The sequence below is a fragment of the Malaya genurostris genome, chromosome 1 (genome assembly GCF_030247185.1).
Source record: "Malaya genurostris strain Urasoe2022 chromosome 1, Malgen_1.1, whole genome shotgun sequence".
NCBI classification, from domain to species: Eukaryota; Metazoa; Arthropoda; class Insecta; order Diptera; family Culicidae; genus Malaya; species Malaya genurostris.
The window spans coordinates 40911110-40936571 of record NC_080570.1 but is presented as its reverse complement, the minus strand read 5'-3'; the positions used below and the strand labels follow the sequence as shown (position 1 = coordinate 40936571).

General features: G+C 36.7%; 1 protein-coding gene across 1 annotated transcript in view; it reads left to right on the top strand.

The window, feature by feature from the left end:
* Positions 1–5465: 5465 nt before the first annotated feature.
* Positions 5466–25462, top strand: part of LOC131437757 (protein pellino) — a 99877-nt gene continuing 79880 nt past the window's right edge. The window contains exon 1 of the mRNA XM_058607318.1: positions 5466–6682. Coding sequence (XP_058463301.1) covers positions 6672–6682 — 11 coding nt within the window. The 5' untranslated portion in view covers positions 5466–6671. The remainder of the gene's footprint in view (positions 6683–25462) is intronic.

The following is a 25462-nucleotide window of genomic DNA, read 5'->3' as shown; positions in this document are numbered from 1 at the left end:
ATTTCCGAAAATAGATGTTTAGTTTTCTTTCTGCAAAACTCTATTTTGAAGAAAGCTATTTTAAATCTTTCAGTACGTATGCTTCATCGTTTATTATAGTACAAGATACTTTCTGGCAAGCAGTTGGTGTAAAACTACTTAGCACGACTTTTCACAGAGAAGTTCTGTTTGTCATCATGGCATGGAGCCTTTTTCACTGTATACGCCTTCAGTCCATGGTTCTGCTTCACTTCTTGTATATGTGAACTCAAATTCCCAGCTTTGTGAGCCACATTTCGAACGGAAAGATTTGAATTTTTCTCAATAATGGCTACCACCTTCTTGTCCGTTTGTCAGGAGCACACTTTTCGATTTGTTCCACTTCCAACCTTTCGACGTTCAGTCAAACGCTGGTGAAATGATTTGCAAATACAAAACAGAGTATTGTTAGACTCTTGACAAGATCACGTACAGATAAATTCGGATTTTGTTACCGCTCGTAAAAAATGCTTACTTTCACTTGATTCGAAATCATTTTACTGAATTTAACAAGAATGTAAACATGTTGAAAAAATTCCTTGGCATCTTAGAGCTTAAGCAGTGCCCTAAAATTATATCATCGAATAAACAAAAAGTTGAAATAATGTTTACAGTTTCAGTTGTTATAACATAATATAATATTATAAGTAAAACATCTCAGAGACCCGCAAAATAATTTAAAAACTACACTGAAAGAAAAGTATTTGAAATTTAACGTGCACTGAAATGAAAATCTTATTTATATTCATTAGAATTGTCATTTGAATCATATGCACAATATAATTTATAGAAGTTATATGGAAACCTATAATCGTTATTTAAAGTGTACGTTAAATGTAAATTGACTTTACCATAATGAAAATTATAAGAATATCCCATATAATTTATATGGAAATCCGATGAAACCTCACACGTTACATAATTTATATTCATTGGATGTGTAATATAAATCGTATGTAGATGATATTCCATAAAACATACATGACAACTTATGACCATTAATGGAACTCTATATAAAATCTAACTTATGTTCAATAAATTTTATATCTTAATAATCTTTATGATATTGATAAGAATACCATATACAAGTTATGCGAAAAGTCGATAAAACTTAACCCAATATAATTTTAATATTCATTACATTTTTCTATGGATTGCATACTTATTATATTTAATAAAAGTCATATGAAAACTTATAACCTTTATTGGAAGCGTATATAAAATCTTCGAAAAGGAAGAAAAAGGGACACTGCTGTCTTAAGCTGAAGAAAATGGCAAGTTCTATTGCGATAATGTTTTAACTTAGACATATAATGGAGTTTGTTTTTACGAAAACATATGCGTGAATAGTACTGCATGAAGCTGAAGAAAGAGTTGTGTCCTCGATATTCATCATATCATATAACTTCAACAAACAGTTTTTTAGGAAATTGTCAATGTTATTTTAAATCGCTGACAAGATAGCTCATTATACTTCGTTCAAGGATATGCTCTAACGGACCATGAAATAAATATCCGGTACGTTTCATTACTCTGTCTATCTAGTAAGAGGATTTAATTTTTTGATTTTCAGTTTCGGGATCCCACTTCTCCTCCACAAATATCAGGAGGTGCTCCCTTACGGAACTGACCGTTAGTATAGCCTAAATCCTCAAAAAGTAGAAGTTTGCGATTATCTACTATTCGTAGTGCATCATGAAATCATGAAATCAGTCAGTTCCAAAGAAGTAAATGTAGTTTAAATAATAAAATAAAATTATATTATGAAACGCTTTATATACGAAAAATATAGCAATAAGTTTGTGATAATTATTTTTATTGTAGTTTTCGATTCCCATAAACACCATAACCCCAGTCTTTTTCATTTGAATCTTATACGTATCACTTGGTCAATCAAATGGCAATCATTTGATCTATTTATAACTGCTATATTGAACTGGTAAAACCTACATCAAAAGTTATATATGAATTTAAAAAAATACTCCTATGATATAGATGAACCTATCTATATAAATTTGATGTGAATATAATATGCGCTTCATGAATTCTTCCCATGTATGTTGTGTGGATATCTAGTAATAATTACAAGGCACGCCAATAAATTTGACTCAGGCTGGAAATTTCATTCGTTATATGACAACCTTGTAGAAATAACGTTAAGAAAAGTTTTATGTTTCAAAAGATTATCTTATATATTTGACATGGTGTTGAATATACCTTGTAGCTATCATTGGAAATGCTAATAGTGAAAAATCATTAGAATATCATATAATGTGAAGAAGAAAATTTGGATCAGTGTGGATGGCTTTGGTAAAACACGGAGAACAGACATATAAGAAATATAGTTTCAATATACGAGATAAATTACCGTGTGAACTGGACGAGAACGGATAACAAGCTTAAGCTCGATTCTTTAATCATTTTACCTCGTAGGATCTAACGGATGAAAAAATAACAGTGATCGTTGAATAAAATAAGTTCAAATGTTTTGCATAATACAAAGCATCATTCAAACAACATTTTGTGATTTTTTCGTAGATAAATATTGAGAAATAATTCGGTGAAGAAGTATTTTCGAGGGCTCGTTTTAGATCGTGATTTGCAGTGTCCACTGTATCTGAGCGAAAAATTATCAGAAGTCAAAAAATGCAAGTAGCATAGTTGTAATATGTGAGGCTGTAAAACCTCCCCAAAATAACAAAAAACGAAAATGGAGAACTTAGGGTTTGAGTATTTCATATGTAGAAAGTGTTCGCAAAATTATTGGAGAAGTAGATTTTAAATGAGGATGGACACGGACTTTTAAAACGTGCTTTTGAGATAAACGCGTTAAAAGTATATTGTGTATCAAATCGAAGGAAACAATATATTTTTCTAGGGGTAGGGTTGGGTTTATCAATTCCGAAAAATCATACTTTTTCTTTTTATTTTATTATTACAAAACATTTCAAGAGTGTTTTATCATGTTTTCAAGTCAATCGGAGCAGAACTCGTGCGCCGAAATCTTGCCTCTTCGCAGTATGAGATAAGAAAAGTTTAAGGCCTATAACTTCCAGAATATTGTTCAGACAGGATTGAAAATTTGACGAGACATTCTTAAAATGTTTTTCTATAAGAAAATATAAACAAAAAAAAAAGATTTTTCAAACGTGTTAGACTCTACCGACGGACATGACACTATGAGTAAATTCTTCTAAAAACTAATTTTTGCGGGGCGCTAGTTCCACCTACCTTATGATCAAAAAAGAACCGGAATTTTCATTTTAAAATTCCGGTGGTCGTACAAGCTTGAATCATGATTAGATCCCTGGCCGCCCAACATCTGTTACTGAAGAAAACATTGAATCGGCGAAGCAAATCATGTTGCAAAATCGTTCTGTACCGATCAGAGAGATTGCTGTGTTGTTGGGCATCTCTTGTGGATAAGCCGAACACATTTTAACTGATGTTTTGGGTTTGAAACGCGTCGCTTCTCGGCTGGTGCCAAAAAGCTGAATTTCATTCAAAAACAGCGTCGTGTTGATGATTTCCAACGCAGATAGTGACCCCACATTCATAGAATGCATCATAACTGGTGATGAGGTGTGGATCTATGAATATGACGTCGAAACCGCACAACAATCGACCGAATGGCGCTTCGAAGGCGATCCGTTGTTCTAAATTTTCATCCATTATAAAAATCGCCTCACGAAAAATTTTCAACTTCTTTGTATAGACGCCAAACAAAAACTAATCGTACGATATGCGTCAAAATTTTACAGAATATGTATAAAAGTGTTGCCAACGTTGAGAGAATAAAAGTTTACCGATTGGACAAGCGCGGGAATTTTAAAATGAAAATTCCTGTTCTTTTTTGATCATAAGGTATATAGCTTTAATACAGCTGTAATATTTATACGTTTTAGTTAGTTTTTCGCGCGGAATGTTTAAAAAGTTCTTTATCGGGCCCGATGTAAAATGAACTTTTAGTCATATAGGCTATTTTTGATTGTGTTAATAATTTTCACCCAAAATTAAGTGCGGCAGAACAGAAGCAAGTAAATATCGTAACAAAACATGATATTGTATTGCGTTAGAGGATGAGAAGTAGGCACAATTCTGTATTTAGTGTTGGCAATATGTGTTAAATCTGTATCCTGCATAAAATCCGCATGAACGTATACAAATCAGTACATTACAAATAATTCTGTATGAATGGCAACTCTGTTGGTACATGAAAAAAAATTAACACAGTCTATATGGCAGACTGGATGTTTTTGATAGGGTAACGTGGCGCCATCATGACATATGTAAGTACTGTTCCAACTAAAGGAATATTTGAAATGGCCGTTCAACTGATTAAAGAATCCTATTTGAGTGCCCTGTCTGTTAGTCTGTACCCTACCCGTTCCTTTAAAAATTTTCAAAATTTGGCAATATAGTTGTTTTTATTAAAAAGAAATAGTAATATTTTTTTCTGTGCATTTTTGAGGTTCTTGCACCTTTGTGTTCAACAACTCACAAAATGAGTACAGTTTCATGTCGCATGGCACATTGTCGTAAAACTGAAATGTAGAGGCGCTGCTTGTTTAGAGAAGATACTTTCAGCAAGAGCTATCAAATCGGTAGGAAATATTTTAATTACTTCACCTTTTCATCGATTTCTTATAAAACCGGGCATATTCATTTGAAAAATCATAGTAGAAGTTGAAGAAAAAGTTTTTACTGTGAGGTGGTAATGTTGATCTCAATTCATTATGCGAAAACTAACGTTTATTTAGAATGGAGCATTGAACTTGGTTTAATACAATTTTCCAAATGCATAAAAAACCGATAAAATATCCAAAATAAATGGTACTCGATCGCTATACATTCTAGTACTCGAGAAATCAACATTACACTGGTCTCTGTTTAAAAAAATGTTTATCCGAAAAAACCTAACCTTACCCAAATTCACACATACCTGAAGATTTTCCATGTTTAATAGTAGTTTACACTAAAAAGTAGTAGTAATAACTTCGAAATCGATTTTCTTCTACTCCGAATGTACTTTTATTGCGGATATTCATTTGTACTATTGAATAAACGATTAAAATGTTGCAAATCACTACTACCGTTATGAAATTTTTTAAAAGAATCCTCCTTTTCTTGGTTCCATTTTTCATAGGCAGGTGTCACTACCGGTGATTCAGTTTCGCGGCAATGTCCTATTGGTTGAATAATCTGTTTTTGTCTAAAAGTGTGTGTTATCAATATAAGTCTACTACCGCGCTTATTAAGAAATAATTTGTCTACCTCTATCATTACATCACGAAGCCGGTGCACATCGAGTTAGCAGTGGGCCAGTGTTCTTTGTTTTGCTAATGTCAGTTACGTTTTCTGTCTCTGCTTTACGTTCTTCGTCCGTTGTTCGTTTGATGGGTTATAGGAAAATCACACAAACATCGCGACACATCGCCCAACCAGCCAGCAGTTTTAGCTCGTACCCGGAAAGGTTAGCACACGATTGGTGCGTCGCGTTTATTCCATTTTGTGGAAATCGTTTCAAAGGCAGATTAGAAAGGATTAACAGTGCAACGTTGAATGTCCTTTCTCTTCCATCTGAATGCTGTTTTGTGGAATAACAAAATAGAAATTTTGGTAGTCGCTGCAATTTTCTGCTAGAGAAGGTTGTCGTCTTAACAAATCGTACGGAATTTTTGGACGACTGTCGCGCAATTCACAAGCTTTGTGTTTTTGGTCCGACAAATAGCAGGAGGCAAAGACAAGTTTTCTGCGTGAAGAGAACTTTTGGCAGGTTAAAACGGCGAATGAGGATTCCATTAGAAGATAGCAAATTTGAAAGGAACACAAAAGGAAAGGAAAAAAGCTATTTTCGGGGTGCATTTTATCTCTTATTGCTGGTGTAAATTTTCGCTTGTCAGAGATCTGCTTTTTTACGTTTTTTTTTTTGTATTTCGTGTGGTGCAGTTCGTATGTGTGAGTACTAGAGCCAGTGCTTGTCAGTTTTGATCGCGTTCGTGTTTGTTTTCGTCTAGCGTTTCGTGTCAAGTGTCAGTGCACTGTTGATGTGTTGGTGTCCTACTGCAACTCATCTAACAACAGTGTGGGCCCACAAAGGTAAAGGAATAGGCACGTATTGTACTGCTGCTGCTGCTCTCAGGAGGAAGAAGGAAAATGTCGCCTTGTTTTGAAAAGTGATTCTATCGTTTCGGGTGAAGAAAGAAAGAATTCCCATCGTGCATTTTGGTAGATACGTGAAGTAAAGTTTCGTTCCATAGTTTACGCATCCCCGGTAGTGTGGTGTGAATGAAAGTTCGCTACTCAAACTCGAAACCTTCCGACAGCGTTCCGTGTTAGGTTCGGTTTGCTTGAGGTAAAAGGGCAAAGTTCCACGACGAAATCGCGAAAGTGAAACAAGTACCGCGACGCGGAAGGGTTTTTCGTATCGATTGTCGTGGCGAGTGTAGTGCTGTGTTTTGTTCGGTGTTTTCGGAAGGGTGACCATTTCGGGGTGAGGCGTCAAAATTTCCCATTCACTGACGACGGAGGCTGCTGCTGAGTTCCGGTCTGGGAAGCCAGGAGCTCCGGTCCAACTCGAAACCATAGGATCACTCGAGGAAAAAAACGAAGTCATTACGGAGACCAACGGAACGGCGAACGTCGTCGACAGTATGGTGAAACGGTAAGTGTGAGGTCCTCCCCGTCTTTTGGTAGCTATTATGTGCTGTGGAACTGGTTCGATTGCAGTTTTAAACGATTGTGCGACTGTTGCAAATTGTTGAATGACGATCGATCGATAACCTGATGTCAGCTGACAATGTTTACCCCCGGAGTGTAAGTTTTGCTTTTTTTTTGTGCCACTATGTTTGGATGACGACAATCTCTAGAGGAGATTGCTTGCTGTAATTTATTCAGCTCAATGTAAATACGATACCTCATTATAAATTCCTCAGTTGTAACATACTTATTATCATCAAACTGAAACATCGTAAGAAATCGTGATAACGATCATTATATTACAGATCTATTAAGCCGAAACCGTTTATTTGTGGCCCCGTTTGGTTTTATTTAGCACCTCGAGTCTACTTTCGAGTCCGACAATGGTTTCCCCGTTCCACCGGGAAAGAAAATGACACCAAAAAAAAAAAAAACAAACAGAATTGTGGCTCATATGTCTGATGTCTGATTGTTTTTCCAGCTTGCAGAAACGGTAGGTGAGAAATTCATATCTACCAAGCCTCATATTTCCGACGAGTGAAACAAAGCAGCATAGCAAATCAACGAACGAAGAAAACAAACGAGCACAAATCCTCTTCAAACCATCCTGCGTTGTGATGAACCATTCTCAGAACCGAACACTTATCATCATACCTAACCTACATGATGGGCCAAGTTACAATGTTGTTTCGTTTCGTCTCTTATGTGCGTGGTAAGGTTAAAAACTGCCCCCAGCATATTTCACTACCCCGAAGATATATCAAAAAAATACACGAAACGAAACGGATAGATACGGAGGAAGGAAGGTAGATAGCAGACGATGAAAACAAAGGTTCGATCCATTTTAGCAATAAAAAAAACGTATATGACATTTGATACCGCTTCTCTGGGTACAGTGTTCCGTCTCCTATGGGTTGTATGTTTCAGTATCAAACTTCATCGGCAGGCAGCGGACAGTAGAACTACATTTGAACTTTCCTTTCTCGGGTGCCTCACACAGTGTCATTGTTTTTGTTGGGTTGTCGGAAGACATTCCAAAGCAACAACCGAAAGGCTTCTGTCAAGATTAGTAGAATCCTGTTGGTAGTGACATCTTGAAATCGAGCTTTGCACTCGTCGCATGTCGATAAACAGACATGCTCCGTTATCAACCGGAAGAATAGCGTGCTCACATAAGCTGGATGGATTTATTCACCTTGTGTTTTATGGATGGAAGGCAAGTTCCATCACATCAAACATCCTGATAAGGCTCGTTAGAGTGCCGAGGTTTATACTTTTCTAACCTAAACTATCATATCAGGGTTACCTCATGCTCACTAGTTTCCTCTCACTGTTTGCTTGTTCCTTTGTTGTCTAGACTCTGGGCGAATAATTGATTATTTTCAGTCACTTGGGGGTTTGAAACGAGGTGTCCGTGTGGTTGGCTGGCACTTTTGGCCTTTGCCAGCTCTGCCTTCGGGTAGATGAATTGAGACTGGGTTCCTTTTCCGGGAAATGTTTTTTTTGCAACTCGGTCGATTGAAACCTTAAATGTTTCGTGCCAAATGATATTTGCTCCTCTCGGTGGTAAATCCTCATTATGGTGAGCTGAAATGTTAGCGGATGACATTATCTAACTTCGAATTGATGTCAGTTAGGAAATTTGTTTTGATGTTAGTCGAGATTTATTTATCGGTTTATTGTTCTTGAAATTGGTAGACTATGTTGTAGTTTGAAAATTTATTCTCCTGCTCGTTTTATTCCAGAACTATCTCTGCTATAACTAGGTCAACTAGCGGAAGGTTTTAGGGATTTATCTTTGGGGTATGATTCCAATGCCATTCAGCAAACATCGTAGTACGTCATAATTAACAATACCATTCCGAATTGATCGGAATAACACAACTTTTCCGGTTTGGTTCAGATAAAAACATAGATCTTTAATGTACACCCTATAAGCAACGGTCCCAAATAGCTTCCTTGAGTTGTCCCAATGATTTGAGTGTCTTTTTTTCTTCTAGCATTGACAAAATATGGATAATGAATGAAAAACGCACATTTTTGGGATCGTAAATTCAGCAGAGTTTCTCATCACTATGAGCATTTTTTTTATAGAATCTACACTGAGATCTTTTTTTACGCGGCTTTTGTATGCGGTTTTTTCACGTGGGTTTTTTTTTACGCGGATTTCCGAAATTGGTTTTCTTGGTTTAACATAGAAATGCATGAAACGTCGGAACGAAATTTTTTTAAAGTCTCTGAAATTTTCGATTTTTTTCTGAATAAAAAAAATTTTGATTACACCAGATCTCGATGTTCCATGTATTTCTTAGATATTTGGCATCAAAAATAAAATTTCTTTAGTTTTGCGGTACGTAAAAAGTAAAAAGAGTATTTTGACGGGAATACGACTCACTTTACTATGAAGCGCCTTTTCAAAACCTGTGTCCTCAGGTGTTGTACTTAACGTGGCAATACCATCGGAAATATGCTCAGCAATTTCTGATCAAATTGTCAGCAGTTAGAGATAACCACGAATAACTCAAAATTAAGGTTTTCTGAAATGTTTAACGCGTAATCCGAATACAATTTGGTGCAAAATTCGTTTAATCGAATCCTACACTGACAAAAATCAGCGGGCTAACGCGTTTCCGTCGCATACCGGATAGAGATGATCGGATTTTGGGTATTTGAACCCAATTACTCGATTATTCAATATTCGAGTATAGTTTTTAAAATAATCGATTACTTGGGTTATTAATCGATTACTCGATAAGTTATTCGATTATTGTTGTGGGATTTTTCAAATTATTCGATTAGTTCAATAATCGAATATTAGTTTCAAATTAATCGAATAAATATTACTCGATTATCTGGTTTACTAATCGATTACTTGATTATTCGATCGATATTACGACATCCCTAGATTCGGGTCGTGTTCGGATTTGAGAAATTGCTTACCTTACCATCACTAATACCCGACAACAATCTCGAAAATAAAACTTTTCAGTCATAATACATTTCAACTTGACCAAAAATGTACGGATAGGAAAAAATCCGCGATTTGTCGGTTATGTCACTTGTACGATTATATCTTCGGATCCGGAAATATCTGCAATTTTTTATCTTCTAACATGATCTAACAATGATCCAACAGTAGCTTTCAAATGTCAGCTCTGCAAAAAATTGTGAGGAGGCAAAATATTGCGTTTTGTCGGTTACGTCTCTTACACCGTTATATTGAGAATATCGGTTTTGTCATCTCGATAAAATTGAGCGGAGAAAATTAGCGTTTATTTGGGTATGTCACTTGTACCATTATATCTCCAGGACCGGCAGTGACAGGCAAATAATCTTCGAACTCGATTCACAACTTAAGAGTAACTTCCAAACAAGAATAAGCTTGTTACAACCGGTTCAGCCATCTTCGAGAAAATTAAACGCACAGAAAACTGGGTCGATTTTGTCACTTATAAATACTATTATATCTATAGAACCATACCAAGACAGCCAATTCATCTTCAAACTTGATTCACATCCAAAGATTAGCTTTTGAACGAGTTTTTTTTTAATCGGAACTCCATTCAAAAGTCGGGTTCTTTAGCAATTCTATGGGGAAAGACTAGAAGGTTAATATATATTTAATTTGGTTCGTTATAAAGTCAAGTTGTCACTAACAAAATTTCGTTATTTATTAATACCTAACATAAGATAGATTAAAGACTGTCCCAGAAAGTATGGACGCACTTTGATTTCGCTGTAAATAATTTTCAAGTGTTAGGTATTTAAATTTTATTCGATATACTGATAATATTAGACTACAACAACAGAATATTTTTTTTTTATATAACTATTTATTGGAATATGAGTTAAAATTAAATTATTAAGATTTAAATTGGGTGTTCAGCCACAAGTGGTGACTTTTCAGCCCTATTATATATATGATTGTGTAATGTGATTGTGTATTGTGTAATGGGGAAAAGAAACTTATATACTAACTTAATAACTAATACAGAGAGCGAATCGATTCAATTGAAAATTGCATCGATTTTTGTCGGAATTTGCTTATAATATTATGTGACATTACATCTAATGGTTCTATATTTGTGAGTCTGTGTAACTCATTTGTACTAACCCAGGGAGGACGCTTCAAAATCATTTTCAGAATTTTATTCTGAATCCTTTGAAGCGTTTTCTTCCTGGTGGAACAACAACTTGACCAAATTGGTACTGCATAAAGCATGGCTGGTCTGAAAATTTGTTTATTAATTAACAATTTGTTTTTTAGACAGAGCTTAGAATTTCTGTTTATAAGAGGATATAAACATTTAATATATTTATTACACTTTGCCTGGATTCCTTCAATGTGATCCTTGAAAGTGAGTTTTTTGTCATACGTTAAACCTAAGTATTTAGCTTGATCAGACCATGTCAATTCCAAGCCATTCAATTTGAGAATGTAATTATTGTAAGATTTAAGAAAAGAAACTCTTGGCTTGTGTGGAAAGATAATAAATTCCGTTTTTGCTGCATTTGGTTTAATTTTCCATTTCGACAGATAATCTCTGAAAATATTCAAACTTCTTTGTAGGCGACTGCAGATCACTCTTAGATTTCTACCTGTGGCTAGCAGACTTGTGTCGTCACAGAATAGCGATTTCTGACAACCAACGGGTAGATTTGGAAGATCAGAAGTGAAAATATTATACAAGATTGGAGCTACACTCGAACCCTGCGGAACACCGGCTCGTACGGGTAGCAATTCAGATTTACAATTCTGATAGCTAACCTGAAGAGTACGATCAGTTAAATAATTTTGAATCATTTTGATCAAATAAATAGGAAACTGGAAATCAGACATTTTTGCTATTAAACCTTTGTGCCAAACACTGTCGAATGCTTTTTCTATGTCTAGAAGAGCAACTCCAGTTGATAACCCAGAAGATTTATTTGCTTTTATCATATTCGTTACTCTGACTAGTTGATGAGTAGTTGAATGTTCATGACGAAATCCAAACTGCTCTGGTAAAAAAATTGAATTCTCATTTATATGAGACATCATTCTCAACAAGATAATTTTTTCAAAAAGTTTACTGATAGAAGAAAGTAAGCTAATTGGTCGATAACTTGATGTTTCTGCTGGATTTTTATCAGGTTTCAGGATAGGAATTACTTTAGCGTTTTTCCATCTTTTTGGGGAGTAAGCTAATGAAAAACACTTGTTGAAAATTTTAACCAGGAGTCTCAAGGCAACATCGGGACGATTTTTAATAAGAATATTAAAAATTCCATCATTACCAGGAGCCTTCATGTTTTTAAGTTTCCTAATAATTGATTTAATTTCGTCAAAATTCGTCTCAATAATGTCATCGTGTGATAACACTTGGGTTGAAATATGTTCATATTTCAGTGAGACTTCATTTTCAATAGGACTCACAACGTTCAAATTAAAATTGTGTACACTCTCGAACTGCTGAGCAAGTTTTTGAGCTTTTTCGCCATTTGTAAGAAGTATTTGATTTCCTTCCTTGAGAGCAGGAATTGGTTTCTGTGGTTTCTTAAGAACAGAATATTATTCTCAACATTTGCTACTTAGCCATTGTAGACTAGCTGGCACACCTTCTTGCGAACGTTCCTCATTAAATTCCGTACAGACTTCTTGGCGACAAGTTTTGACACTTTTTTCCAATCTTTTTCGAGCTGTTGAATGGTTTCGGCTGCCGAGACATGTTTCCTAAGATGTGCCTTCGTTAATGCCCAAAAATCCTCAATTGGTCGAAGTTGTAGGCAATTTGGTGGATTCATGTCTTTTGGGACGAAAGTGACATTTTTGGTAGTATACCACTCTACCGTTGATTTCGAGTAGTGGCAAGAAGCAAGATTTGGCCAGAAGACAACAGGATCCTTGTGGCTTCGAATCATGGGTAGAAGTCGTTTCTGTAAACATTCCTTGATGTATAATTCGCTGTTCATTGAAGCAGTGGTGATGAAGGGTTTCGAAATCTTACCGCAGCTACAAATTGCTTGCCAGACCATAGCTTTCTTACCCAATTTTTCGACTTCAATCGATGTCTCGGACTGGTTTAGCACTTGTCCTTCTCGCACCGTATAATATTGTGGTCCCGGCAAGGATTTGTAATCGAGTTTCACGTAGATTTCGTCCTCCATGATTATGCAGTTCAAATTTCCAGCAAGAATCGTATTGTACAGCTTTCGAACCCTCGGCCTGATCGATGCTTCTTGTTTCGGACTACGTTTTGGTTTATTTGTTTATTTATTTGTTTGGAGTCGGGAAAAGCCCGCTGGAGCTGAGATTCTTTAAACCTCTTTCTCCAACAGGCATAAAACCTTCTCGTCTTTTGCATCTACAGATTACAAATATCCAACAGATACATTTTTTGGCTTAAAAATACAACTATCACTAATCTTTATCTCAACATAACAAATTAAAAAAAAAATAAATAAATAAAGTAACATGAAAACTCTAACTGTGCCTGTCTCTGAGATCATAAATAGAATTAAAGCTAACTAGAGAGTGTATTCCGGAAACGTTTTTTCGCAGTAGTACGCGACAAGTGGAAATCGAAAACATCTGAACAGCGATTGAAAAGGCGACACATGCTGAGGAAAGGTTCGTTATATGCATTATTTGTTCTAGCACGAGGTAACCTCAGAAATGGCTGGTATCGAAGACTGCGTTGATGGATGTCGAAATTCAATTTTTGTAACAGATCTGGACAATCAATTCGTGATAATATTAAATCAGAAACAAAAACTGCTTTCGAGACATCACGGCGAACGGATAGCAGGTCAAGATCAATTAGCTTACAACGGTCCTGGTAGCTGGGAAGGTTATGAGGGTCGTTCCAAGGAAGGCGACGAAGTGCAAAGCGAACGAAGTTGCGTTGGATAGATTCAATACGCTGGATGCCGTTTTGATAGTACGGTGCCCAAACAACGGCAGCGTACTCGAGAGTAGATCGGACCAAAGTGCAATACAGCGCTTTTAAACAGTATATATCAGTGAAGTGCTTAGTTACGCGGAATACGAATCCAAGCATTCTAGAAGCTTTTGTGATAATGTATTCCATGTGTTCCTTGAAACTTAGTTTACAATCCAAGAGAACGTCTAGGTCTTTGACTACGGATTCCCGCTTAATAACTGTTTGAGCGATAGTATAGTTGGATATAATTGTTGAGCGTTTACGAGAGAATGAGATAACGACGCATTTGGTTGCGTTCAATAACATCCTATTCACGTCACACCACATAGTAAAATTATCCAACTCTCTCTGCAAGAATACAGTGTCTTCAGAATCTCTGATGAGCTGGAACAATTTAAAATCGTCGGCAAAAGATAGTTTTAGGCACTTCAGCGATAAGTTTAGATCGTTCAAATAAAGTAGAAATATGAAGGGTCCGAGATGACTGCCTTGAGGTACACCGGAGCTCACTTGGAAAGGCGTGGTAATAAAGGTACCAATTTTTACTGCCATGTCTCGATTTGTTAGGTAAGACTGAAACCAGGCCAAAAGTGCGTCATTGAGTCCAAGCCTTGGTTGTTTCTGCTTCTTATAGGTTCGAAGAATCAAACGTTCTTTAGCACGAAGAACATTTGACTTCGAAGTGCCCACTTTTTTGGCCACATCCCTAACTGGAACCTCCTTCTTTTGCTCGAACGCCTTCAGTATACGTTTGTCCAACTGAGGGTTAGCAGGACCTTTTTTTTCACCGAACTTCCTGATTGCATTTCGCACGGCTTTTTCACTTACTCCTTCCATTTTTGCTATCTTTCTCAGTGACAGTCCGCACCATTTGTACACAATTTTTCGACGTTGTTCTGCTGAAAGTCCACGCATTTCGAAACAAACTAATGAAAACGAATAAACAACTGCACAAGTGGTTAGAGAAGAGTGTAAACAACAGGACGCAGCTATAAAAATTGACAGATTCTAAACCATTGCGAAATGGCAGCGGTTTTTTTTAGCTAATGAGTCATTTCACCGAAAAAAGTCACTTCGTCAAATCAAACAAAATTACAGTGGCGAATAATTGATGAATGATGTATTGATAATACCACAAATGAATGAAAAAAAAAAGAAATCGAACTGCGTAAAATATAAAAATGCTTTCTAAAATCAAAACTTCAACCTTAAAATCGAAGGTTAGTCATCGCTACTCGTGCCTCTCGGACTGAACTGGAAACAAATTAGCACGTATAAAAACTTGCCAACTCATGCCTTTTTCTTGTGCATTCCAATGACCGCAATCGTGAACTACTTTATGAAATCTTAGTCGATTTTTTTCCCGAAGAAGGCCGACAATCATTGATGACCTTCGTAAGTATCGATAGGATGATGAAAATCAGAGTTTTCCGAAAGAAAACCTATGCAAAAGAAATTCACTGAGCTGTCTGGTCTGACCTGTGTCCCGGTAATCGAATCAGCTTGAGTAGTTACAAACCGTTTTTTTTTCTTCCCCGAGTTGATGATAGGTTGGTCCCCATTCGAAAAGATGGACTCGGTGCTAAGAGAGCAGTTTTATCGATTCAGCCAAATGCCGGCTACTTGGTTGGCTAGTGGCAGCTGATCCGTGACGAAGATAGGGCGAAGAAAGTTTTTGCCAGACCCGCAGAAATTTGCGCCCAGCTGACTTTTGGTTAGTGTGTGCAGTGCTTCGGAAGGGAAGGGAAGCGTCACACACCGGTAAAGAAGGATACGATTTTAGTTCATGGCGCAAGTATGCTTTGATGAAGTATGGCTGTAGATAATAACTGAATAATTGAAACGTTATGCAGTAGCGTCTTCCGCTTTCGTGTTAGTTCTGCGGGTTTTTCTTTGTCTTCGAGGACCGGAGAAATACAGCGATAAATTTGATGAATAATTTGTTATGCTACGTAAGTGCTTCATTTTGAAAAATCTAGTTGTTTAACAAATGGTGTAATTGAATCTCTTACTGAGAAACAGTAATCATTTTTGACTTATATAAACTACGCTGCAAAGGAATCTTTATTGTAGCTACCAGTTTGTTCGCATGGTAAAAGTCGTACCTTTACTTTTCAAAACAATTTGTTGAGTTCGTTCCGGACCATAGGTTCAAAAATACCTTCTACCGCAAAGTTTACATAAAATATTTCTGCTATTCGTATAAATAAACCATACAAACATTTGCATAACTCAGGAAACCTGCATTTCACCTGAAACTACTACTTTTATGAAAGCAGCTTCTGATTTGAACAAATTCAATTCTTGATTTGAACAAATTAAATTCCTCCTTGCCATAGCTCGATTACTTAAGTCATGTTCTACGCATGGAACTGCTCTTCCAGTGAGCCACTCTAAAAAATTGCACAGAAACCATAATTTATTTTCATGCTGCCAGTTGTGATCTCTCTGTCGTATGAGTATTTCTAGCTTCCTTGCCCATTGTTTAGCTCAGCTAGTGTGTAATGTCAGTTCGTGATGTTTGCCATCCTAAGATAACCTCATGGAACATCAAATGGAATAAGAGCCTAAAGAAAATTTTAAGTACTTATAAAAGTTGAAATTAGTAAATTATGCTCAATGCAACCCTTTTGCATCATCCGAAACGCGCTGCATGCTTGCAAAACTTTGAAAAATTTGGCAGTGTTTTAATTTGTCAGCCAATTTTTTTCCGAACGCTTACAATCTTCATTACGGCACACCCGAGACCCGACCATCTGCTTAACTGCTTGAAAAACTGTTAACAAACTGCCCAGAAATGCTCAAAAATTTATATGCAAATTTTAGAAGTGAGTGATATCTCGAAAAACTAGCTTGATAAACTGTTAAAAAATACTCATACTACTCGAAATAACTGCTCGAAAAACTGGTTCAAGACTTCTCGAAAAATTGTTAACAAACTACTCGAAGAATGCTCAAAAAGTCTGCTGGAAAAATTGGGGAAAAAATTTTAGAAACTGCTCGAAACGGTTTGAAAACTACTCGGAAAGCTGCACAGAAAACTGGGAGAAAAAACTGTTTCTAGAATATCTTCAAAAACTGTTGGAAAACTATTCCAGAAATGCACAAAAACTGCTTCACAAACTTTAGAAATGCGTGATATCTTAATAAAAAACGGCTTGATAAGCTGTTATAAAAATGCTCATACTACTCGAAATAACTGTTCGAAAAACTGCTCAAAGACTTCTCAAGCAAGTGTTTTAGGACTTCTAGGATTACCTCTAACAAACTATTCGGAGTATGCTCAAACACGCAAGATAGTTGCATTTACAAAACGGTTTCTCCGGATGGGAAAAGTTACGGGTTCGAATCTTGTCTCCGCTGTATTTTTTTCGACAATTTTCATTCCTGCTATTCGTTTCGTAATTTCCTTTCCAATTTGTTTTCCCGTTGGGTATTCCGAGAAGTTCAATCAAGAGAGCACTCTTTTTACAAATCAGAATTACTACAAGAATTGAACTTCGAATTGCTTCCACATCCACCGTATTCGCCAGATTTGGCTCCTAGCGACTACTGGCTGTTCGCAGACCCAAATGAAATTTCGCACGAATGAAGAGGTTATCGCTGAATCTAAGGCCTATTTCGAAAACAAAGATAAATCGTTCTACAAAGATGATATTGAAATGTAAGAGCGGCGCTGGAATGATTGCGCTGCTCTTGATGGAGATTACGTTGATGAATGGAGTTAATTTTGAACCAAAAAAGTGGACTTCGCAGTCCAATCGTGAAGATAACTGAAGCAGATTATGTGCCCTTAGAAATAATTTCGTTATTTTAAACCAAAGCCCTAAACAACCTGAATGTAGCCTACTGTTGGATGACGATAAAAACAAATGCCAGCTGATCACAATAATCATCCTTAGAATGAAAATTGAGGTCAACATTTCCCACACAATTACCATCACATTGGAACGAAGAATAGAAATATCCTGCCATTGATTGAAAAATAATACCCGGTCGTAAATATGCTCTGACCCAAAAGGTGACCCTCGTTGTGTGTCTGTGCATGTGCATACTATAGCATGTGTTTCAATGACTGTAATCACCATTCGAAGTCTTTGCTGTGATTTTCCCTGTTCCCGTGAATGGAGCACCTTTTCCAGAACGACGGATGCATCGCGTCCAAAACAAACCGCGCCTCCTTCGCCAATCAATAAATCCAAGCGACCCGTCGGACCGGTTGAAGCAGTTTCCTGCCAACTTTGACCACGAGTGAGTGAGCGGGACAGACAGCAAGAGCTCGCGGACTGGCGGCGGTGGCGATGATGTAAACTGTGGTCGTCTCTAAATCGGTCAGGCTCTAGTACACATTCAATGTTTTGTGTTGTGTTCCAACACTTTCAAGTAGAAAACGGTAAGAGCGGTGATTCTACCTTACCCCGGCTTCTGTATCCTACAATTGACGGGGCCCAGCCTTCAGCAGTGCTTCAGCAAGTGGAAACAGCAACCGCAAACTGTTTCGACTCGTGCGGCTGTTCAATTGCCATTAGTGCTCTGCATGCTCAGAGGTTACTACGATGGGGGCCCCCGCCATATATCAAAGGCGCACTATGATTTCACTTCTCGCGACGTTCGGTTGCCTGCCATCACTAGCCGCAAACCTCAGGAGTCGTCGTCGTCGTCATTATCCGTTGGAAAAAGGTGCACTTCAGCTGAAGGGAGCACCAGCGTCGTAGATCGGCAACTCACTGATTGGGGGCCATTGCAATTACATTGGGTCTGTGCGGATCTATTACCTAATCTATTTCCCCTTCAGACGCCACCGTATCGAAATTCGAATGCATGAGAGAAATGAAGTGGCACTTTCCTGGCAGCACAGATAAAATCAGACGCACACCCAACGTGAACGTGTTTTTTTTCCGAGACCATGGGTCTTGATTCGTCAAACTCGTACGGTCAAACTAACTAAGAAGGCAAACGAAATGAAGCATCAAATATTCAATGCAGTTGACTGAACGCAGTTTACACAGGAAAATGTTCTAATAGTATGACTCATCGGATTCTATCACCGAAGGTTGACCATGTATTCAACTCTAAAAATAACAAAAGTGGAAATCAATGTCCTCATTCTCATCGATTGAAAACAGAAGAGTATCTTTGATTCAACGGAATCAACAATTATCATATTTACATCCTTTGCTAGATTCCCGTCTCTCGGGAACTCGGGCACCCGATCTGAATCTCAATAGCAAAATTACCCCAGCTGATATGATTATACAAATCACGTACTCTTTGACACACCATCACAATGGGACCGGGGAGCAGTGATTACGATTCAGTCGGATCTTTGTTACCTCGACTTGGATGAAGATGATGATGATGATGATGATGTTAGTGATGGGTAATCATCTTCTTCTCGATTGAAGGCATTTACCGTATTTCTGAAGTGAAGTGAACTGCACAACGGGAACGGGAGATTGCGAACCACTGATTGAACGTTTATCGTGCCGTTGTACCGGATCCTGCTCCATTGACCTTGGCCTTGACGAGAACGAGAGAGAGAGAGAGAGTATTGCTTGTCTGCAGCACGTATGTTACCGAATTCCTTCTCATCGGAATTAGCATATCTTTTGTACTTTGTCTTGTTCAAGATGCTGAATTATTTCTATCTTGTTGGTATTCAGTACAGAAAATTGATTCTAAAATGCAGGATATCTCTTCCATACTTCATACCAGAGCCGGACGGTTGGATCTCGTTTTATTCTACTCTAATGTTTGAGATTGATCAAATAATGTGAATCCTTTTCTTATACGGTTGGTTGGAACTGGTTTACTCTAACATTTAGATTTAGGATATAATTATTGAACTCATTTTCTACACGTTTCGCCTTCTGATCATCAGTGCTTGCAGCAGTTCAAATTGAACTGCGATTGTCAGCTAGCAGTTCAATTCCAACCAATTTAAACTGTTGAGGGGGACATTCTTTGAAAAATAGATTTTTTAATGTGGAACACATTTTTGTTCTCTATATACGGGTGCAAACTAGAAACTCAAGAAAAATACACGTAGAAATGTGGTCAGGTTTTGAACAAGGTTTTGAAATGTGGTCAGGTTTGTATCAATTATTAATATTATGTCACCATTTGATTGGAAATATTTCTACGTATTGATTTGAATGTACATAGCCATGTATTTTTAATTGTATATCATTGAAATGTTGATGAATAGCTAGCAGTGTCCTATTTTGTCTGCAAAAAATCGTCGGCATACTGGATTTCCCTGCCATAGTCGACGGTTTTGAAGGAGTAAGCGAAATATCAAAGGGAAAGCATAGCTCTGATTGGTTAATCGAATCAAAAGCGAAGCTGTTGGAAGCACGCGAATCTATAAATAGAAGCAAAATTATAGCTAACGTTTCAGTCCTACGCGTAGTATGCTAGAAGTAGGTTGTTGCTAGACAGCAAGGCAAAAAGTGCCATAAAACGATTTGAAGCTTTAACTGGTATGCTCTGATCTTGTGTCATGTAAGATCGGATGAAGTTTCATGTTATGTCGTTTCGCCTGAGAAAATGACAACTACCCCAGGGTACATTTTGAGTGCATAAGATTAATTTCTAATTTATATAAGATGAACTCGATTGATGATGAGATAAAGTTTATCGCTTCAACAAAAATCGCAGAAGGATAGTAATGGTAGAGAAACGATAAAAATAACTGCTTGCGTACAAAACTTTAACACAAGCTTGGCGAAGAGAAGCTTAAATATCGATATCCGTATCGCAAGCATGTACAAACATATAATTGCATACATTTGGGCTATTGATGTAATTTCGTCGGCTACAAAACAAATACAAATCACGAGTATTAGGTTGTTCGCAACGCTGTTTTATTTCATATGGACTGATCTACTTTAGATTTAGTTCTATTTTTCCAGGACAAATTTAAAACTGGTCGACAAAATTGTTTTAAATTAATGAATATTTGAAACACGAATAGAACACTGTTTTAGTTTTTTTTTACGTGAGCGTCTGTTACGAAATCTGAAAGACGAGATGTCAAATCGTCGAATGACATTTCGGAAATTATCAATATAAGCGTTAAATGTTTTGCACTGAATAATACAGTTTCATTTAGAAGCACTCCAGCTCACTATGATCTGTAAAAATATTCATATCGTTTTCGAAATCATTAATTTAGTTTGTTTGTTTCTGATTTGAAACAGTGAAGTGAATAGACACAATATTAATACATTTACAGAAATATATAGAACAGATTTTAAATCTTTCCGTTGAGATCGTCAAGTTCGAGTTTTATTTTTGACAGTTTGAAACTAGACAACAGTATGTCATTTTAGAACAGATATCCATCACCACGTTGCGAATAGCCTTAGAGGCTATATTCTGGGTTCGCGTGTTCGGTGTTGGTTCCTAATAAAGATCAATCTAAGCAGACTCTCGTGCATTTGCGGATTCAAAAGTGTGACGATTAATTGAAAATATCGATCATTAGAAATTTTGGTTGCCTTGTTCCACATCAATGGCTCGAACAACCCCAGGGGCTGATCCTTGTAGTTTTATTTATTGCTTTAGTTGATAGATATAATACCTGAGAACAAAATTGCAGTTTTCAAAGTCAAACTGCGAATGTTTTCGGAGATATAGTTCTTTGAATTTATTCGTGTCGAGCCATTTCTTTCAAGTGCCTAACCTTTGACTTGTGTCGACACAAATTTCTTTTCATTTTGTAAGACGTTGTTCAGAAAAATGTCTGAACCTCTAAAAACACGTAAAGAATTTTCCTAAAATATTTTGCTTTAAAAAAAACCAACAAGTAAAAACCCTGTTTAACGGAGGTCTACGCGCTTGAGACTATTCTCCTAATCAATTTAATGGATAGTTTGGATGTATAAATGTTTTCCATTTCGGACGATAACGTATGAACAGAAGGACGATTTTTTAAACCAGTCGATCAGAGATGTTCGATATGACAGCCATTTTCAACTTTTACGATTGATATAGACTGTTTTTGTCTTTCTCATATAGAAAGGCTATGCAATCACTGTGAAAACCGACTTTTTAACCGAGATCCGGAGGGCCGAATGTCATATACCATTCGACTCAGCTCGACGAACTGAGCAAATGTCTGTGTCTGCCCGTCCGTGTGTGTATGTTGGTATGTAGATAACAAAAATTTGCACTCACTTTTCTCGGAGATGGCTGAACCGATTTTCACAAACTCAGATTCAAATGAAAGGTCTTATGGTTCCATAGCTTGCTATCGAATTTTTTCGCGATCCGACTTCCGGTTCCGGAATTACGAGACCATACGGGCAAATGCACACTCAATTTTCTCAGAAATTTCTTAACCGATTTTCACAAACTAAGATGTCAATAAAATTCCCCGAGAAGTTGATCTAGAACCGACTTTTGCTTCTAGTATTACAGCGCGATAAGTGAAAAATTTTCAATTTCGTGAGGTTTTTTTTTTCATAAGTGATGGTGAAATGAGGTGCAGAAAAGCTCCAAAAACGGAGCTCACTTCGATTTCTCAGCAATAGTTTAACCAGTTTTTGCGCTACAATTTCGCCACTCTGAATCTTGTGATAGACACAGCTCTAAAACACGGTTAGACATGGTAGAGCGTACATCGAACATGGTCTACTTCCTGGCCGTCTCACAACTGGTACCATTCATCCAAACATTTTCTCTGTTCATTAAACACTAGTCTTCTCGCTTGATACCTATTTTCCGCTCAAGCACTGAGTAGGAGAGTGTATTTATAATCGCTTGTCACCTTCTCTACTGGTACCAGTTGCTGGCTGGACCAAACAAATCATCTTTTCTGTTAAGTTTTTCATTCATTTGGCTTCTCCAATGTAGATTCCACTCAGTCATTGCAAAAACTGAACTTAGTTATATGGCGACTTTACGTCCAGCCAATTGAAATTAATAAATCGTTAAAGGTTTAACCGATTTTCACAAATCATGATTCAAATTAAAAGAGCATTGTCTTAAAAGATACTGTGCAATTTCATTCTAATTCCGGTTCCGAAATTAGAGGTTGCTGAGTGTCAAAGCTTTCAAACTGTCCTACAAAATGATTCAAAATCGATACGCATCGGTACGTGCTGGTACGGAAGAAGAAAATACCACCGCCTAGCCATTTGAGCCAATCAGTTCTGATTTTGATTCTGCAGGGTTGTCACATTTAAATCTATATTGACTTTACATAACTATTTAAAAATTGAAAAGGTTACTATAGTTTATATCCAAAGTAAGTTTTTGATTTTATTCAAGTTTGAAAAAAAATCTTGACAGAATCTTCTAGTGATGTTTTTGAAAATATAAGTAAAGTGAGAAAGGTATCATGACAACACTAAGGTAAAAAAGGTTTTCTAAATGGAATTTTTTTTCAACAAAATAAACGAGTGAAAAGTTAGTTGATTCATTGTAGTGATATATTCTATGAATTATAATAAATCATTTTAAATCAGCAAACAAAGGTCAACAGAATTCATTCGCGTCTTGATTACTTCCACTTTATTATTTACCACGAAAAATGGTCAATTGGTTATATTGGATTATCTGGGCAGCCGGGCAGGCTGAGAAAAAAATTATTAATTTATCAAACGAACTAGTATTTTCCTCCTATTTCCTACTATCTGTGTTATTTCTGTTATTAATTTTGTAATATTTACGTATCTTCGCAACAGCTGATTTTTATCATTCAATTTATAAACTTGAAAGACAAGCAATAACATGAAAGAAGAAAAAATACCAAATGAATGAAGAGATAATTTAGTGAAATAGAGTAATCAGATGTGAAACTTTGAAAAAGTCTGATAACTGACGGGAAAACAGAAAGTCCTACCATTGTCACCTTTTACAACATAGAAGCAGGAACTCTGTGAATCTATTCTTGGTAAAGTTTTTTTTTCCGTCGGATACCACGCGGAATTTTTTTCCCTAGTGGACCTCCGTTCCTTTAAAGTGTATAAAAAAAACTTAGCGTCTTTTTAGCGGTTTGAATTGAATTGTCAGGTGCTGGCAATGACAGTTCTATTTGAACTGCTAAAAGCACGCATGAGCCGAAGCCGAAACGTGAAGAAAACTCAAGTCTCTTCTTATGCGGTTTTTAGGCGAACTCTCAAAGTTATGCAACTCTCTGAGACTTGGATTATTTTCGAAATAACAAAAAAAAATGTTTTCGAATTAGCACCAAATCTCGATGTGTAATGACATTAGGACATTTGCTTATAAAAAAGGCGGGCGGCTAATGTCAGAGACATAACTGGATTATGTGAATACGAATAAAACTGACCTGCCTTTTCCACACTTTCGAACAACGAATCGTTTTTAGCCATCTAGGATTTCTAAATCAATTTCGATAACTTACTTGTTAAACCCGTCTCGAAAATACAAATTGTTTGGCGAAAAGAAAATTAACATGAACTTAGCGAGGTACCTCTTGCCGATGATAACACAAATTGATGAATAATTTTATCTATAATTCATTCAAAAATTTATGGGAAATGGTAATATATTATTCACTTAGATACTGATATGATATGAACTTCACAAATTAGATATTTTTAGTAAACGTATCACCAGCCATATTACATATAAAAAAACATCTTGTTTGAATGGTTCCTTCATGCCAAAGATTTTGATGTGTAACAAAAAATAAACAATTTTGTAATAGGCGAGAAAATGGATTATAAGTCAAAAAAATCGAGTTTACCTCATATTAGTCATTAGAAATACTCATGATACTTAAGCATACAAAGTATACTAGCGAACATACATTACTAGCGAACAAAACATGTGGTAAGCCCACTGCACCCAACCGCTGAAAATATTCCGTATTTCTATGTGTCGGTTTTGTGCGGTGATTCGTTCAATTCATGCGGCTGGAATTTTGTGCGTCTTATTTTAACACTGCATTTCACCTTAATGCTCATTCATACCAAACATTTCAGAAAATTTTAATTTTGAGTATTTTGTGGTTATCTCATACTACTGAAAATTTTATCATAAATAGCTGACCGTATTTCCGATGATATGGAGAAAAAATCATGTTAAATGCAACAAGAGATTTTCGCAATTAAGTTCTACCAATTCTTGTACAGGGAAAAGGCTTCCCATAGCAAAGTAAGTCGTTTTCTTAGTTTTCCGTTTTTTTATACGAATTTTCAAAGTTTTACGGTTTTTTCAAGCCAATTTTCAAAGTTAAGCGGTTTATTTTTATGTGAATTTGGATTCAGATCTAGAATCAAGGCTGACTCTGATTCAAGGCCCAGAACACAGATCTAGGTCCAGAATCCAAGTTCTGGTTCAGAATCTAGGCTCGGAATTCAGGTCCGGAGTCAACATATAGAATCCCGGTCCGAAATTCAAGTCTGAAATTCAGGGCCAGGTCCAGAATCTTTATTTCTGCTCCCATCTTACAAGTCTATTTCCTGGTTCGTGATCTGGATCTGGACCAGTAGTAAAATAAGATCAGACCCAGACCCTGGAACAAGCAACACATAAAGGCAAGTGTTTTGCGGGTTTAATGCGTCCTAAAAAAAATATTATTCAGTCTAAATGATCGTATCTACTTTCTTCAGAAAGATGATTGTAGTTGCAGTTTCAGTCTCTCAGAGAATTTTTCAGCGAAAATGATGTAGAAATTGTTAGGGATATCGTCCCGTGATGTGTCGAGATCGAGTTTTTATTAAAGACGTGCTTGAAGTTCGTCTTCACATTGGTTTCATCTCCGGTCATACAACTTTCAGATCCGTGTTCTGCTCTATCGTCCTGTCCGCTAGTTTTGTAACGGTATCAGTATCCGCTTTTTAACC